This window comes from Sinohyriopsis cumingii, chromosome 16, assembly GCF_028554795.1.
Source record: "Sinohyriopsis cumingii isolate HCF-2022 chromosome 16, ASM2855479v2, whole genome shotgun sequence".
NCBI classification, from domain to species: Eukaryota; Metazoa; Mollusca; class Bivalvia; order Unionida; family Unionidae; genus Sinohyriopsis; species Sinohyriopsis cumingii.
In genome coordinates, this window is record NC_142976.1 from 36173483 (window position 1) to 36193323 (window position 19841).

The window sequence follows — 19841 nt, forward strand, 5'->3', positions numbered from 1 at the left end:
CAGAAATGATATTCTTTCCTGGTGTAGAACCATTATCATACATGCATACAGAAATGACATTCTTTCCTGGTGTAGAACCATTATCATACATGCATACAGAAATGACTTTCTTTCCTGGTGTAGAACCACTATCATATATGCATACAGAAATGATATTCTTTCCTGGTGTAGAACCATTATCATACATGCATACAGAAATGACATTCTTTCCTGGTGTAGAACCACTATCATACATGCATAGAGCAATGACATTCTTTCCTGGTCTAGAACCATTATCATACATGCATAGAGCAATGACATTCTTTCCTGGTGTAGAACCACTATCATATATGCATACAGCAATGACATTCTTTCCTGGTGTAGAACCACTATCATACATGCATACAGCAATGACATTCTTTCCTGGTGTAGAACCACTATCATACATGCATACAGCAATGACATTCTTTCCTGGTGTAGAACCACTATCATACATGCATACAGCAATGACATTCTTTCCTGGTGTAGAACCACTATCATACAGAAATGACATTCTTTTCTGGTGTAGAACCACTATCATATATGCATACAGAAATGACATTCTTTCCTGGTGTAGAACCACTATCATACATGCATACAGCAATGCCATTCTTTCCTGATGTAGAACTACTATCATACATGCATACAGCAATGCCATTCTTTCCTGGTGTAGAACCATTATCATACATGCATACAGCAATGACATACTTTCCTGGTGTAGAACCACTATCATACATGCATGCAGCAATGACAGTCTTTACTGGTGTAGAACCACTATCATACATGCATACAGCAATGCCATTCTTTCCTGGTGTAGAACCACTATCATACATGCATACAGCAATGCCATTCTTTCCTGATGTAGAACTACTATCATACATGCATACAGCAATGCCATTCTTTCCTGGTGTAGAACCATTATCATACATGCATACAGCAATGCCATTCTTTCCTGGTGTAGAACCACTATCATACATGCATGCAGCAATGACAGTCTTTACTGGTGTAGAACCACTATCATACATGCATACAGCAATGCCATTCTTTCCTGGTGTAGAACCACTATCATACATGCATACAGCAATGACATTCTTTCCTGGTGTAGAAGCATTATCATATATGCATGCAGAAATGATATTCTTTCCTGATGTAAAACCACTATCATACATGCATACAGAAATGATATTCTTTCTTAGTGTAGAACCACTATCATACATGCATACAGCAATGACATTCTTTCCTGGTGTAGAACCACTATCATACATGCATACAGCAATGCCATTCTTTCCTGATGTAGAACTACTATCATACATGCATACAGCAATGACATTCTTTCCTGGTGTAGAACCATTATCATACATGCATACAGCAATGACATACTTTCCTGGTGTAGAACCACTATCATACATGCATGCAGCAATGACAGTCTTTACTGGTGTAGAACCACTATCATACATGCAAACAGCAATGACATTCTTTCCTGGTGTAGAACCACTATCATACATGCATGCAGCAATGACAGTCTTTACTGGTGTAGAACCACTATCATACATGCATACAGCAATGCCATTCTTTCCTGGTGTAGAACCACTATCATATATGCATACAGAAATGATATTCTTTCCTGGTGTAGAACCATTATCATACATGCATACAGAAATGACATTCTTTCCTGGTGTAGAACCATTATCATACATGCATACAGAAATGACTTTCTTTCCTGGTGTAGAACCACTATCATATATGCATACAGAAATGATATTCTTTCCTGGTGTAGAACCATTATCATACATGCATACAGAAATGACATTCTTTCCTGGTGTAGAACCACTATCATACATGCATAGAGCAATGACATTCTTTCCTGGTCTAGAACCATTATCATACATGCATAGAGCAATGACATTCTTTCCTGGTGTAGAACCACTATCATATATGCATACAGCAATGACATTCTTTCCTGGTGTAGAACCACTATCATACATGCATACAGCAATGACATTCTTTCCTGGTGTAGAACCACTATCATACATGCATACAGCAATGACATTCTTTCCTGGTGTAGAACCACTATCATACATGCATACAGCAATGACATTCTTTCCTGGTGTAGAACCACTATCATACAGAAATGACATTCTTTTCTGGTGTAGAACCACTATCATATATGCATACAGAAATGACATTCTTTCCTGGTGTAGAACCACTATCATACATGCATACAGCAATGCCATTCTTTCCTGATGTAGAACTACTATCATACATGCATACAGCAATGCCATTCTTTCCTGGTGTAGAACCATTATCATACATGCATACAGCAATGACATACTTTCCTGGTGTAGAACCACTATCATACATGCATGCAGCAATGACAGTCTTTACTGGTGTAGAACCACTATCATACATGCATACAGCAATGACATTCTTTCCTGGTGTAGAACCACTATCATACATGCATGCAGCAATGACAGTCTTTACTGGTGTAGAACCACTATCATACATGCATACAGCAATGCCATTCTTTCCTGGTGTAGAACCAGTTTCATATATGCATACAGAAATGACATTCTTTCCTGGTGTAGAGCCACTGTCGTACATGCATACAGAAATGACATTCTTTTCTGGTGTAGAACCAGTTTCATATATGCATACAGAAATGACATTCTTTCCTGGTGTAGAGCCACTGTCATACATGCATACAGAAATGACATTCTTTCCTGGTGTAGAACCACTATCATACATGCATACAGCAATGACATTCTTTCCTGATGTAGAACCACCATCATATATGCATGCAGCAATGCCATTCTTTCCTGATGTAGAACCACTATCATACATGCATACAGCAATGACATTCTTTCCCGGTGTAGAACCACTATCATACATGCATACAGCAATGACATTCTTTCCTGATGTAGAACCACCATCATATATGCATGTAGCAATGCCATTCTTTCCTGATGTAGAACCACTATCATACATGCATACAGCAATGACATTCTTTCCTGGTGTAGAACCACTATCATATATGCACACAGCAGTGCCATTCTTTCCTGATGTAGAACCACTATCATACATGCATGCAGCAATGCCATTCTTTCCTGATGTAGAACCACTATCATATATGCATGTAGCAATGCCATTCTTTCCTGGTATAGAACCACTATCATATATGCATAGAGCAATGCCATTCTTTCCTGATGTAGAACCACTATCATACATGCATACAGCAATGCCATTCTTTCCTGATGTAGAACCACTATCATATATGCACACAGCAGTGCCATTCTTTCCTGATGTAGAACCACTATCATACATGCATGCAGCAATGCCATTCTTTCCTGATGTAGAACCACTATCATATATGCATGTAGCAATGCCATTCTTTCCTGGTATAGAACCACTATCATATATGCATGTAGCAATGCCATTCTTTCCTGGTGTAGAACCACTATCATACATGCATACAGCAATGCCATTCTTTCCTGATGTAGAACCATTATCATACATGCATACAGCAATGACATTCTTTCCTGGTGTAGAGCCACTGTCATACATGCATACAGCAGTGCCATTCTTTCCTGATGTAGAACCATTATCATACATGCATACAGCAATGCCATTCTTTCCTAGTGTAGAACCATTATCATACATGCATACAGCAATGCCATTCTTTCCTGATGTAGAACCATTATCATACATGCATACAGCAATGACATTCTTTCCTGGTGTAGAGCCACTGTCATACATGCATACAGCAATGACATTCTTTCCTGGTGTAGAACCACTATCATATATGCATACAGCAATGCCATTCTTTCCTGATGTAGAACCATTATCATACATGCATACAGCAATGACATTCTTTCCTGGTGTAGAACCACTGTCATACATGCATACAGCAATGCCATTCTTTCCTGGTGTAGAACCACTATCATACATGCATACAGCAATGCCATTCTTTCCTGATGTAGAACCATTATCATACATGCATACAGCAATGACATTCTTTCCTGGTGTAGAGCCACTGTCATACATGCATACAGCAATGACATTCTTTCCTGGTGTAGAGCCACTGTCATACATGCATACAGCAATGACATTCTTTCCTGGTGTAGAACCACTATCATATATGCATACAGCAATGCCATTCTTTCCTGATGTAGAACCATTATCATACATGCATACAGCAATGACATTCTTTCCTGGTGTAGAGCCACTGTCATACATGCATACAGCAATGCCATTCTTTCCTGATGTAGAACCATTATCATACATGCATACAGCAATGACATTCTTTCCTGGTGTAGAACCATTATCATACATGCATACAGCAATGACATTCTTTCCTGGTGTAGAACCACTATCATATATGCATGTAGCAATGCCATTCTTTCCTGGTGTAGAACCACTATCATATATGCATACAGCAATGCCATTCTTTCCTGATGTAGAACCACTATCATAGATGCATACAGCCATGACATTCTTTCCTGATGTAGAACCACTATCATGTATGCATACAGCATTGAAATTCTTTCCTGGTGTAGAACCACTATCATGAATGCATATGGCAATGACATTCTTTCTTGATATAGAACCACTATCATGTATACATACAGCAATGACATTTTTTCCTGATGTAGAACCACTATCATGTATACATATGACTGTGATATTCTGCTCTAATGAAGAACCAGTCATAAAACAGTTACAAATTAATTATTCTAGTGGCCTAAGTGGTTAGAGCGTCCACCTCGGATGCAGGAAGTTGTGGATTCAAACCCTGGCCAAGTTGTAAAAAAGGCTAATAAAAATGGTACTGGCAGATGCCTCACTTGCCGCTCAGCATTAAGAGATTAGTGTTGGGACTGGTCAGCCTGGTGTCAGGATAATGTGACTGGGTGGGTCATGATGTTATATATCCGTGTCATGATGCCCCAGTGCTAGACATCACTAAAAACTGCCCCACTGCAAACAGTTTGGTGTTATGATTGGATAATTGTTAAAGCAAAATTAAATATCCTATTCACACGAACACACATATATAAATTATGCAATATACAAGTCACATTATTGCAACTAGTGAACATGGGTAATTTTTCCAGTAATCTGTGTACACAATTTTGTCTTATTTCAGTACAATGTTGATCTCTTTCATTAACTAAACCCAAAGATGTTTGCAGATTATCTCACTGCTACCAAAAAACAAAATCAGGTGCACATGTTCCAATTCGTCTTCATTTGTCATAGCATGGCAAACTTGATCACATAACGTAAGTATTCTACTTTAGTAGATATGGCCTTAATGTCAAATAAGAATGCAAATGTTACCTCCATTTGAATAGATAGTGCCCATTCTATCAAATAAAGAGTTTAACACCTTACAATGTAAACTGATGATAGTTGCTCAATATATTTCTTGTACACTTTATTCTCTACTTGGGGATATAGGCATAAAACATTAAATAAACTTTCTTTCAATTGTTCTGTTTTGTCCTGTCTGCAGTATTGACTTACTTTGTTTTGTCCTGTCTGAACTATCAACTTACTTTGTTTTGTCAACTGGACTCAGGCTCCGTTGGCTTTCTGACCTCAATGTGACTGATACATGGGTGGAAATTTGACTTGTTGATCCAGCCATAGGACTCTCACTTCTTTTTGAAATTTGACTATCCAAGCGATTACTAAGAGAAGCACGAGTACTTGTCCTACCACCAGATGGCACTGCCTTCTGTTGTGATCCTATCGGTTCCACCTGCATCCGCTCATCAACTGCAGGACTGTGAACAGGACTCCAAGAACCATGTTGAGGTTCTCGACCTAAAGAGACTGTGATGATAAAAATATTATTTAAAAATCATGTTTAAAATAAACATCAAAATGTACATAATAATCTATCATGAACTATACAAAATAAATAAATCAGTATAAAAGTTAATTCAAGTTTCTGGCTTCTTGGCAACATCAAATACTCTCTCCCAGAAATGCACAGAGAACCTTTTTATGAGTTACATTCATCTCTACTTTGAGATTACTGCTATACAGTACAGGGTAACTCACATAATACAAACATGGCAAAGCTTGAGATTACTGTTATACAGTACTGGGTAACTCACATAATACAAACATGGCAAAAGCTAGAGATTACTGCTATACAGTACTGGTTAACTCACATAATACAAACATGGCAAAGCTAACATGTCTTCATAAAAAGCATTTAGATTAATACTGAACCAAACAGAAAACGGTAAACTTAACTAATAAATAAAATGTTACCTATTAAAGATGTAATCCATTTAAGAAATGCTACGTTAATGTACAAGACATCCAATAACTGTACTCCTATCTATTTATGTCCACTTCCACCACAAAGAATCTGGTAGCAATCCCCCTGAAAACCATGTTTACCAAACTGCAATGAATTCCCAAACCAAATTAGGAATTATTAAAATAAGTTTCCAATGCTTGGGAACTTTTCTCTGCAACATCATATCAGCAGAGATTAGAAATGTCCACTATGGTTTTTTTTCTCACAATCAATGTCCAGTGGCTTCACAGATGTAGTTTAAAAATAAATATGTCCTTAAAATTATAGGAATATTGGATTACACTGATAATTCATTGAAGTACATGCAGCAGAGTGTGACAAAAATAATCACTCATATTTGTATTCATGAATGCCCTTGGTACAACACATCTATTTTATGCATATTTTATGTATATTGACAGTATACAGGTTTATGCTTATGTGTGAATGTCCCTGTGGGAGAAAAAGGGAACAAACTGATACTGTTGTACATACATCCTTTATATATATATATATATATATATATATATATATATATATATATATATATATATATATATATATATATACACACACACACACACACACACACACATATGAATGACCTTAGGCATGAAGTGCGAGGCCCCTTTAAGAGCAGGGCCTGGGGTATTTGCCCCACTTGCCACCCCCAAATGCCATTTATGTGTATATATATACCTGGACAATCTCAAATTTGGCTTAGACAAGCTCTCATTTGCAAGTAGCTTGTCCTGGGCAGGTCCCAAAATTGAGTTTGGGTTTGTTAGTGTTCTGTTACTAATTGAAGTGAGTTTTGAAAAGTAAGGAACAAATGCTATTATTTTAACTATCAGTTACATATTAATTGTGATATTTGGATGTATCTGGGTTAGCCAATGGTCAGGTCTCTAATCTATCCTTGGGCAGTTTGTAAGCTTGCTGAATATAAAGATTGTTTTAATGCATATCACCATCTTTAGGTGAATTAGGCATTAATTGTTAATAATAAAACTTGTGACATTTCACCGACAGGTGTATTTGGAAATAAAAGGGACTTGTCACTAACAATTAACCACCAGGATTTAATTCAAAGCATGATCAATGAACCGAAAATGTAACACCTCCACACAATGGTTATGATCTGTTGTTTATGTGGTAATTAACAGGACACATAAGTAAATACTGTTTGGCAACAACTGAATGGACAAAAATAAGTGTCCCCAATCTCAAAAGTTGGCTTGTGAAATATTCTGACGCATATCAGTGATTTCAAGATGACTAGATGATAGCTATGACATATATTGATTTTATCACAAATCATTCAGCTGTGAGTATAAATTAATCGTTAGAAAGAGTCCAGCTTTCATTATTCTACAGTCTTTTTAAGGCAAGAAAAGAAAACGTCATAGAGTTTCAAGCTCTAATGGACCCGTTTAATGGAACAAGTATGATGCTGCTAAACATGGAAGAAAGTTTCAATCATTGTGGACTAATGAGTTTCCATGGCTAGAACATGACTCAGATACAAGACTTTGTAGAAATATCTGTAACTGTCCCCTCAACAGCCATGTAACAAAGCCAGGCAACTTGACTCAAATACAAGACTTTGTAGAAACATCTGTAACTGTCCCTCAACAGCCACGTAACAAAGCCAGGCAACTTGACTCAAATACAAGACTTTGTAGAAATATCTGTAACTGTCCCCTCAACAGCCATGTAACAAAGCCAGGCAACTTGACTCAAATACAAGACTTTGTAGAAACATCTGTAACTGTCCCCTCAACAGCCATGTAACAAAGCCAGAAAACTTGACTCAAATACAAGACTTTGTAGAAATATCTGTAACTGTCCCCTCAACAGCCATGTGTGAAAGAGCACAATGAATAGGATCAGAACAAATCTGAGAAACCGTCCAAGACAGGAAACCCTTCCCCTTCTAATGAAGTAAACATTCAAGGACCACCTGTTGCAGACTTCGATGCGGAAAATGCAATAAAAAAAATGGTTGACATGTGGAAGCTTAATCACACACCAGAAGAACATAATACGAATGAAATCATTGATAATTTTGTGACTATTTCAGTGATGGATATATTTTTTAATTGTTTTCCTCCTAGATGCATAATTTAGTCTGCATGATCATTTGAGCTTTAATTGGAAAGATAAATAATAATGTTATGTATGAAAACATAATTAAAATTAAATTAATGCTGCTCTGTTATTGGTCATTTAAAAAAAAATCAATCTCCTTCTCTCTCTTAAAAAAACCAGCTATTCTGTAACCATTTTCTACCTTTATCATTTTTGGGGCAGGCTCAATTTCTCAGGGACAAGTTCAATTTTCCAGAATATATATATATATATATATATATATATATATATATATATATATATATATATATATATATATATATATATATATGTGTGTGTGTGTGTGTGTGTGTGTGTGTGTGTGTGTGTGTGTGTGTGTGCGCACACGTGTGTAGGTTACTGCTTTTGTATGGGAAAAAACAAACGACTTTTTTTTAAGGATGGATACTGCATGACTGTGTGGAGTAGAGTACCCATCCAACAAAACAAGTTCATATTTTCCCATACAAATGCAGTAACCATTTTACTATATACTTATCTTCTTATTCTACCCAAGTCTAAATTATACTAAAATAAATATACTACAAGAAACCAAGTAAATGAATTTATGCTGTATTCCAAAATAAATACACAAACACAGATTGATCAATACACAACAATAATAATAAATGCGCATAAAATTCTGCCCAGCAAAATCTGAACTTGGTCGTGCACTCAACATCACTTTAAAAAGGTATTGTTACTTTTGATCTACTATAGGACTACCTGATCATGGTTGGGTATTTATCGATGTGTAAATTTTACATAATCACTCACAAAGTAAATAAAGTCCAAAGCAATTTATGTTAACTTTGTGAGTGATTAGGTAACAATTTACACATCGATAAATACCAAACCATGATCATTTAATCCTTATAATTCCAATTTACTTCCTTTCTAACATCAGATCAACAGCAGATATCATCACTTTTATGTAGACCAAAGTTTTTTTCTTTCATTAATCTATTAACTGAAATAGACTACATAGCACGATCCTCGCTAGCCAAGATTTGTCAATCTTTGATACAGTAATATGGGGCGGCATGTCATAGTGGGTCATGCTAGTTATATATTGTTATGATCATTATTTTAATATATATATTTAAAAAATGGTTGTTGCGGTTAAACCAGGATATTTCTTTTTTTGGTGAAAATTATGCTTGCATGTGGCATGTGTTGTTATAGTAACACTGTTTTACTTTCTACTCATTGTGATATTTCAAAAGCAAAATTGTGTCCATTTTTAGTGAGTCCCTTGTTTGACATATGACCCCAATCTTTAAAAACCGCTGCTGTAACGGTGTCGAGGTGAAATGCAATAAGTTCCGAAGATTGGCTTGTAAAGCCTACCACATGCCTTCGATGGCAAAAGGGATGAGTGGTAGAGTGCAGGAAAGTCTGTGTAATTACGTTGTTTAAACTTATAATGGTCCATTTCTATCTGTGGTTTGTAAATTTTGACTGGAAATCACAGGAATGGGTGGGTGGTTTTTTTATTATTAGATGTAATTGGTTGATAGAATTAAAATTTTACACCAAATGACAGGGAACCAAAAGTAGTCCTCAGAATTTATCGATGTGTAAAAAAAAAATCGGTTAAGTATCACAGGACCGTTTACATCCAATCAAATTGCAGAAAATGCATTAAATAAAAAAAATTGAAGTTATCTAGAATTGAAATTTAGAGTCATACTGTGAAAGAATGCACATTGCAACAGCTTTTCCAGTTGGAATGAATAGATTTTTGTTCTTTTTTGTCGATTCTACTAAATTCCGCTGGACCTATATTTATCAGCTGTGTCAATTCCACAAAAAATACACGTTTCTGTGATTTGAGCAGGGAGGGATGTGTCTTGACTCAGCTGCATGTGTGTTTCTGTTCTGTTGTTGAATGGTTGGAATCATAATATGGGAAATATATGAATTCTTTCAATTCTAGTTATCAAAAGAAACCATGGAATATCAGCTTCATTTCGATTGCAGTAAGGAGAATGTTAATCAACTTGGAACATAGTCGAATTTAAGGTACAATTTCGAAATCTATAATCAAGCTTTAGAACCCATGACATAACTCATGTTTTTTTTGACAACTAAGAAAGTACATTTTGAGGAAATTCAAGATTCAAAAATGTAATTATAGTTTTGGCCATTCTTATTACAGGCTAAAGTAGACATGGTTATGCCTGGTTACTTGCATGTTCCCTAGCTATTTTAATAACATTGTTATGACCTGTATGGCATCTATTGCTAGCCTAAATCTGAAATCAAAAAGTTAACACGGAAAATTGCAAAGCAGCTGGTGTGTCACAATTTATTCAGCCAGTGGAAATAAGAATTCTTCATCGTCTTGGATTTTTGGCTCTGAAGCTCTTTCTTTTCTACCAAAACCTTCAGTTGCATTCCCCCCCCCCCCCCCATGAATTCAGTACTTTCACTTACAAATTGGTATGTATCTGATAGATGTGCAATCGCTCTTGCCTTCATGCTTTTCTCTGCTATTTTTATAAACCATAGACTGGTCATAGTCTGAACCATTCCATTAACGAAAAGCTACAAACATTTCTCCTAAATAACTATTTAAATGATCAGAATGGTATTTTCAGTTCCGTGTCTCTCACGTTTGTCGTGGACATTGTGAATATCACATTCATTCATTTGCTTGTTCAAAAATTTCATTTGTAAACTTGTCAACATTGTTCACTTTATCATCTCTACTTTCAAATATGCAAAACAGCTGTTTTAGTTCATTTACAGACAAATCTAATAAACTTAAACCTAAAGTGTACTACATAAGTGTACATGATTTGTTTAAAAAGTAGTTCCAAAAACCGTTTCCTCTTACTGCTAACCTTTATTCTGGTGTCTGGCATATATATTGAACACATTATAAGGGTCTGGTTTGGTTTTATCCAAACTGTGCTGGGGATGATGGGCTTGTGATGGCCGGGGAATTGAGAGTTCTGTCAGGGAAGGCTTGACACCAGAACTACTTCCTCTTGCACCATGGAAGTCTCGCTCCTTGAGGCCAGTGCCAATCTAGAAAGAAGAAAAAAACCAAGAAAACATATTCAGATCATCCATTAGTTTTTACTTTCAGGAATTACAGCAAGTTTGATTGACATCGTAGTTATGTCATTTTTATTTATAATGGAGAGAGATGGAGCCAAACCTGTCTTACAGAGATAGAGTCAAACCTATCTTACAGAGAAAGAGTCAAACCTGTCTTACAGAGAGAGAGACAAACCTGTCTTACAGAGAAAGAGTCAAACCTGTCTTACAGAGATAGAGTTAAACCTGTCTTACAGAGATAGTGTCAAACCTGTCTTACAGAGATAGAGTCAAACCTATCTTACAGAGAAAGAGTCAAACCTGTCTTACAGAGATAGAGTCAAACCTGTCTTACAGAGATAGAGTCAAACCTGCCTTACAGAGATAGAGTCAAACCTGTCTTACAGAGAAAGAGTCAAACCTGTCTTACAGAGATAGAGATAAACCTGTCTTACAGAGATAGTCAAACCTATCTTACAGAGATAGAATCAAACCTGTCTTACAGAGATAGTGTCAAACCTGTCTTACATAGATACTCAAACCTGCCTTACAGAGATAGTCAAACCTGTCTTACAGAGAAAGAGTCAAACCTGTCGTACAGAGATAGAGTTAAACCTGTCTTACAGAGCGTCAAACCTGTCTTACAGAGATAGAGTTAAACCTGTCTTACTGAGAGTTAAACCTGTCTTACAGATATAGAGACAAACCTGTCTTACAGAGATAGTCAAACCTATCTTACAGAGATAGAGTTAAACCTGTCTTACAGAGATAGTGTCAAACTTGTCTTACAGACATATAGTCAAACCTGCCTTACAGAGATAGAGACAAACCTGTCTTACAGAGAAAAAGTCAAACCTGTCTTACAGACATAGAGTCAAACCTGTCTTATAGAGATAGTGTCAAACTGGTCTAATAGAGGTAAGCCTCTCTTATAGAGAGTTTAAACTTGTCTTACAAAGATACAGATGATGACATCCTTACAGGCATAGGAAGAAGCAACCTTCTCATTAAGACTGAAATTAGCTTTTCCCCATGTACTTAAAGACAAACATCACAACAAAAAGCTCTCATAAATGTGGGATTAGCAGCCAAAACAAAGTCAATGAAAGCAAACCAGGATTTAATCGTAAGAAGGACTGCATTTTTTCAATATATAAACAATTATGTCAAAGCTGAGTTTCACTCTCTCAATTATCACAATGTCATAGACACTGTGGTCAAAGAGTGGGAAATTTTAAAGAAAATGTCCTACCATTGTGGTCTTGCCTGATTATTCTAATCCAATTAATAACAAGAGTCTCCTGATGGGACTGATACTCCACTAGCAGAAAAGCATTTCCATGAACTTAAGATCATTTCTTCTTTGTATCTGCTGAGTGCTGAAACAATCTCTGATAATTTTGATCAATAAATAGATTTTAAACTTTTCTGTCTGGCAGCCAAAATGGATGTAAGATCAGCACCATTTCCATTTAGGGCCAACACAACATCATTACAAGTCTTTGGGTGAAAACCCCATGTGAATATCATGAGAAGTCTTCTGGTGAAAGTCCTATATCCATGTGACCATCCATTCAGGTGAAGTAGCAATAACAAGATTCTGAAACTGGACACCACTGTGACCATGTTACAGGTCAGAGCAGTACCATATAAATTTTAGAACCAACTACATATATAATGAAGACTTCTGGTGAAAGTCCTGTCCATATGACTTTCTGTTGAGGAGGAACAGTGATAACAAAATTTTCCAGATGGTTGCAATACTGGATTTCAGACTGGTACCATTTTCTTTTTTGACTAATCAGTCATCATTTTAACCCTCCAAGTAGTTTAGAACAAATACCAGTAACAAACTTATGCCAACATATGGATGGGCGACAGGTCATCCCATAAGCTTAGGTGATGGACAATAGGCTATCACCCCTAAGTTCATCTGGTCTATGAAGCGAAGAGCAAATGCACTCTTGTGTTCCATTTGTTAGTGTATTAGCAAATAGTGTTTGTGAAAAACATGATCATAAATGCAGTCACAAATTTCTTGAAACAGCCATATGTTTGAATCAGACATTGTAAATGCCTTCACATTACTCAGTATGGAACAGTGTCTAAAGAAAATAATAAAGTGCTTCATTATCCATACATTATGCTGGGTATTTTCATGGATATGACAGCAAGGAATGGTAAAACTCTGACATTTTTTTCAATGATGTGTTCACATTTCTCACATGTTTCCAAATTTTTTCAACTACTTATTATTATACATGGATATAATACATGCTTTGGCAAATAAAGAAGGGCACAAACTCTAAGTAATTTGGCATTATTACTACAGCATCAGCAATAATCTTTCATGAACATTTTATATTGAAATTATTCTGTCTTAAGTACTGCACAGAAGCTGTTCAACTTTCTCAAAGGAGCTAAATTACCCTTCACCAAGTCTAATCATTTCCTCTTAGGCTTAAAACTTCAGTAATATCCTTGATTTAACCAGACTTGCTTTTTCAAGGTTCAAAGAGCTAAATTTAGAAATATGGTTCCAATTAGAAATAAAAAAAACTATTTTTAGCAAAGAGAGTGGATAACATGCCATAGGCTTCAAAGGGCCTATAAAGCCAAAATAGTACAGAGAGTACAAGGGGGGTGGGGTAGGCGGAGGGGAGTGAGAGGATACAATGAGGGAATGTAAAAAAAGCCAGCTGGACACAAAGTATGAGAAGAAGGCAACAGACAGACAGACAGACAAAAAGAGCAAAAATACCTTTCTTGTTGGGGATCCTCCCACAGAGTCATTCTCAGACTCATCAGTAATGGTGATCTCACTAAATGTGGAACTCTCTGTAATGGTGGATTCTTCGCCAATATCCTGCAGGGAAAGAAATCTCTTCATTAGATCTTTTAAATATTTATTTTCTCAATAATTTAAAACTTAAAACAAATCACATGAATTAGCACATTTGATGTGGTACATAATAGAAAGCCAGACCAAGGTCTGGGCAAAGATGAAGTTAAATAAAAATAGTTTTGTGAGCATTCACTAAGCTGAACCAAATTTAATGATGCAAACAAATCATGCCAATTCAAACATTTAAGGCAAACAAAATGCAAGAAAGATTATTGCTATAAAAATCTGACTGTAAGCCACAGCAACCTCATTTTGGATATCATGCATATTATGATGTCATAATACTGATGATATCAGTACTTAAGAGAGGGATCCAATATTTATGATGCGGGATCCAATATTTATGATGCAAACAGTTGGCAAGGAAGTGCAGTTTTATTATATTTTCCCCTGACTAATATCTGCAATTCTGTATGCCAATATAGGCTGAGTGGGTTCTGGTTTTGTAGGATCATGAAGATTGCAGGAAGAAAGCAGTAACAAGGAGGTCAGGGCCTGCATGTTAAGCTGCCCCCCCCCCCCCCCCGCAAGAAGTGCTATAAAATGTATGACTTTGACCCCCAAGGTTAAAAGGCTGCATAGGTCTTTAATTTCATTTTTTTGTTTCATAATTATGAAGAAAATAAATATAAGGAAATGAAAAACTTTAATCAAGTCCTAACCACAAACTCTGTATGACTGTGACCTTCACTCAAACCTCAAAGAGAAATGCATGTGCGTCACAGAATGAACTATCTTAACTTCAAAATGATTCAAGCCAAGTATGATAAGAACTCCATAGTATAAGATATGTAAGCAAATTACAAAATTTTAACCAAAACCATTTTCTATGACTTTTGAATCTAAGGTCACATGGGTAAGTGAGCATTTTACAAAATGATTCATGTAAAGTATAATGGGAATCTATTAAATTTAGGAAATATTAGCAAATGACTAACTTCAACCAAAATTTTAATGCTAATTTTCTATGACTGTGACCTCATTAATCCAATGTAATAGAGGCAAATGAGAAACTGATTGAACCAGCTTTAAGCTTCATAATGATCCACCCCAAGAAAGTAGAAAATCCATGAAGGGGTTACGGAATTATAACTGTCTACTATGTCACATTTCACACTTATATGAAGGGGTTACAGAAATATAACTGACTACTATGTCACATTTCACACGTATATGAAGGGGTTACAGAATTATAACTGTCTACTATGTCACATTTCACACTTATATGAAGGGGTTACAGAATTATAACTGTCTACTATGTCACATTTCACTCTTATATGAAGGGGTTACGGAATTATAACTGTCTACTATGTCACATTTCACACTTATATGAGCTTGACAAAAGTGGAGGTAACTAAAGTCACTGACTTTTGCATTGCCACATCTGGGATTGAACCTGGATCCCATGGGTCTAACACAATCTGCTTCCACTGCACTATCCATGTCTCTCTTCATTCTTAGATATTACCTATAGTTCTTAATACTTGCAGATAAATCAAGTGACAAAAATGGCAATTATGAAAATTCCACTATTCTGTTGAAATGGCAACATCATGAAGAAATTTGCCAAAGGGGGTATGGCTGGATTACATAGCATTGTTTGGTGTAAATTGTGTTGTACTTCTTGTGATGTACTCCATGTATCAAGTCACTTCAATCTGCAATAACAGTGCCTATTAAAAGAAGCTAAATAAAAAGTTAAAAGTAGATGACTTAAGTATGAAATATAGGTCACAGTGACTTAGTTTTAACTGAAAAGTGCAGTACTGATTATACCATGCTTCTACATAAAATGTTACATGACTGCAGGCAACAGTGTCAGAGACAGCTAAAACAAAGCTTAATACATATATCCAAATGTGAAAAGATAGGTCACACTAACCTATTTTTGACAAAATGTAAGTCTTCATGATGTATCATATTCCAAGTTATACAATTGCAGACAATAGTGTCTGAAAAACAGCTAAGTTAAAAGCTTAGCACAGGTGGGAAAATAGGTCATAGTGACCTAATTTAGAATGAAAAATGTATACTACCCCTCAAGATGCATCTTTATCCAACGTTAAATGATTAAGAAAGCAACAGTGTAAGAACCTGAGTCAAATTCAAGCCTTAACCTTGAGAGAGTGAGACTAAACATAAGGCAAAGATAGGTCACACAAACCTAATTTTCACTAAACAAGTGCAGTAAGCCATATGACACAGAAATATTAACTCATGTAACTGTATGAGCAACAGTGTTTAAGAAAATGCTCCCAAAACACAGACCCTACCTTGGAGAAACCATGAGAAACTGAACTCCACCCAATGCAAAGAAAGACACAAAATCCTGAAACATAGGTTAGTGATAGTTTTAACTGATGACTGTAGTACTTACTCATGGTACAATGACTCCATAGGCAATAGCATCCAAGAAAATGAGATAATTGCAATGGTTCATCTAAATGAATGGACTGTGAAATACAGGTCAGTGATCCAATTCTTACTAAAGGGTGTAGTACTCCACATGACACAGCCAAATACTAACTTTTGTATGAGTAATAGTGTCAGAGAAAATGACCTAAATGCAACCCTAACCTACAGAAGATAAACGAAATGCAAAATTTAACCTGAACAAATGAACCATGAAATATAGGTCAAAGTGACCTAACTTTCAGTAAAAGTTGTAGCACTCTACATGACACATTTGAGTACTAATTTATGTAACTCTATGTGCAATAGTGTCTGAGAAAATGACCTTGACATAAAATTTAACCTCATTGTTCAACCAGATGGATAAATGAACAGACATAGCTTTCTAGACATACATCATCAATTTGTTAGCCACAACTGTTTTGCAATCTAGCCCAAAGTTCTTCAGTGGAATAAAACCTGTTTAAGACAATCTAAGAAATCACTGGACAGATTTTACAATGACTATGATAACAACTTAAAGTAGCAAAGTTCTAGATACAGTCAAGGTTATGAAGTGCTAAGCCAAGGACTTTATAGTGTTAACCACTTTGCTGTTGGAAAACAAACCTCAGGTTTCTTCTGGCCTGTTCCTCTTTGTTCCTTTGATAAGAAAGATGAGGGCACAGTCTGGTTTTGGAAGGCATTTAAAGTGCGAGTAAAATTGTCTACTGGACCAACCTCACCAATATGCCTGGAAGGACCTGACCCTGAAATACAATAGTTTTGTCATTATTATTGTTGTTGACTTTGTAGTTAGTATCAGCTAGTATCAGATTACTGAATTCCTGAAACAAAACACTTCCCTTTCTACTCAGCTGATTTCCTTACCTATTATACTACTAATTGTAATATACAGTCCTATTATACTACTAATTCCAATACAGTCCTATTATACTACTAATTCCAATACAGTCCTATTATACTACTAATTCCAATACAGTCCTATTATACTACTAATTCCATTACAGTCCTATTATACTACTAATTCCAATACAGTCCTATTATACTACTAATTCCAATACAGTCCTATTATACTACTAATTCCATTATAGTCCTATTATACTACTAATTCCAATACAGTCCTATTATACTACTAATTCCATTACAGTCCTATTATAATACTAATTCCAATACAGTCCTATTATACTACTAATTCCAATACAGTCCTATTATACTACTAATTCCAATACAGTCCAGTAGTCTCTAGTGTTCTAATCATAAGTCAAGTTTTACTGCAGGAATTGCATTTTAGTTTGACAACATGCATTTTAGAGAAAAACAAAACATGTATCTTCAACTAAAATTGATTTATGTGGAATAATGTGCATTAGCTTGTGCGACTAGAAATGTTTCTACACAAAACAGATGCCCTCTGCAACATGGTGAAATTAAAGAAAGGCTGGTTAATATACAAGAGCAAAGTTAAATTATTTTGCCAGAAAATTTTGTAAATCAAACCAAATCTTCTGCCTAGAAATCCTCATGCCAAACATCACTGTATCCATCTAGTCCAAAGTTATCCAAATATCATTGTATCCATCAAGTCCAAAGTTATCCAAATATTAATGTATCCATCAAGTCCAAAGATATCCAAATATCATTTTATCCATCAAGTTCAAAGTTATCCAAATATCAATGTATCCATCAAGTCCAAAGTTATCCAAATATCAATGTATCCATCAAGTCCAAAGTTATCCAAATATCATTTTATCCATCAAGTCCAAAGTTATCCAAATATCATTGTATACATCAAGTCCAAAGTTATCTAAATCCCATTGTATCCATCAAGTCCAAAGTTATCCAAATATCATTGTATCCATCAAGTCCAAAGTTATCTAAATCCCATTTTATCCATCAAGTCCAAAGTTATTCAAATGTCATTTTGTCCATGAAGTCCAGTCATCCAAATGTCATTTTGTCCATCAAGTCCACAGTCATCAAATGTCATTTTATCCATTAAGTCCAGTCATCCAAATGTCATTTTATCCATTAAGTCCAGTCATCCAAATGTCATTTTATCCATTAAGTCCACAGTCATCAAATGTAATTTTATCCGATAAGTCCAGTCATCCAAATGTCATTTTATCCATTAAGTCCACAGTCATCCAAATGTCATTTTGTCCATTAAGCTCCATGTCATCGAAAAGAAACTAAGTTGTGACTAATTCAAATATTAGATGATACAGAAGAAAACAGCCTCTTCCATAGAATATGGTAATGGCATCAACAAATACAGCTATGACAATCATGCATGACATACCAGGAAGGTTGCTTTTGAACACAGTGTAGTCATCACTGGCACCTATCAATCTATCATAGCGAGTCCGGAAATCCTGGCCCGAGTTCAGGTCATCCGATCTGTTGGCATGGGGAGGATTGCTGGCACCACCTGGAAATATAATTTTTGTTATCAACTCAAGAACATTTAATGTTTTTATTTAATCCAAGTGATAAATGGCTATTAAGGGTAATGATTGCAGTCTCAGAGTCTATTTTAAGACATGTTATTGCAGGAGCCGCTCAGTCTATTGTAAGACATGTTATTGTAGGAACCAATCAGTCTATTGTAAGACGTTATTGTAGGAACCAGTCAGTCTATTGTAAAACAGGTTATTGTAGGAACCACTCAGAGTATACATGTTATTGTAGAAACCACTCATTCTATTGGAAAACATGTTATTGCAAGAGCCAAACAGTCTATCATTATATATGTTATTGTGGGAAGTAAAAAATGTTATTGCAGAAGCCACTCAGTTTAGTGTAAGAAGCCAATCAGAGTCTACTGTAAGACATGTTATTGTGGGAACCACTCAGTCTATTGTAAGACATGTAGTTGTAGGAACAACTCAGTCTATTATTACACATGCTATTGTATGAACCACTCAGCCTATTGTAACACATGTTATTGCAGAAGCCACTCAGAGTCTACCAGTATATGTTATTGTGGTAACCACTCAGTCTGTTGTAAGACAC

General features: G+C 35.8%; 1 protein-coding gene across 2 annotated transcripts in view; it reads right to left on the reverse strand.

Annotated features, from left to right (window-relative positions):
- LOC149780209 (centrosome-associated protein 350-like) overlaps positions 1-19841 on the reverse strand; it is a 379234-nt gene that overhangs the window by 67042 nt on the left and 292351 nt on the right. For both annotated transcript variants that reach the window (XM_089936968.1, XM_089936967.1), the window contains exons 17-21: positions 19129-19257; positions 17436-17575; positions 14271-14375; positions 11311-11497; positions 5574-5853 (exon numbers count right to left, since the gene is read on the reverse strand). In XM_089936968.1, coding sequence (XP_089793094.1) covers positions 5574-5853; positions 11311-11497; positions 14271-14375; positions 17436-17575; positions 19129-19257 — 841 coding nt within the window. The remainder of the gene's footprint in view (positions 1-5573; positions 5854-11310; positions 11498-14270; positions 14376-17435; positions 17576-19128; positions 19258-19841) is intronic.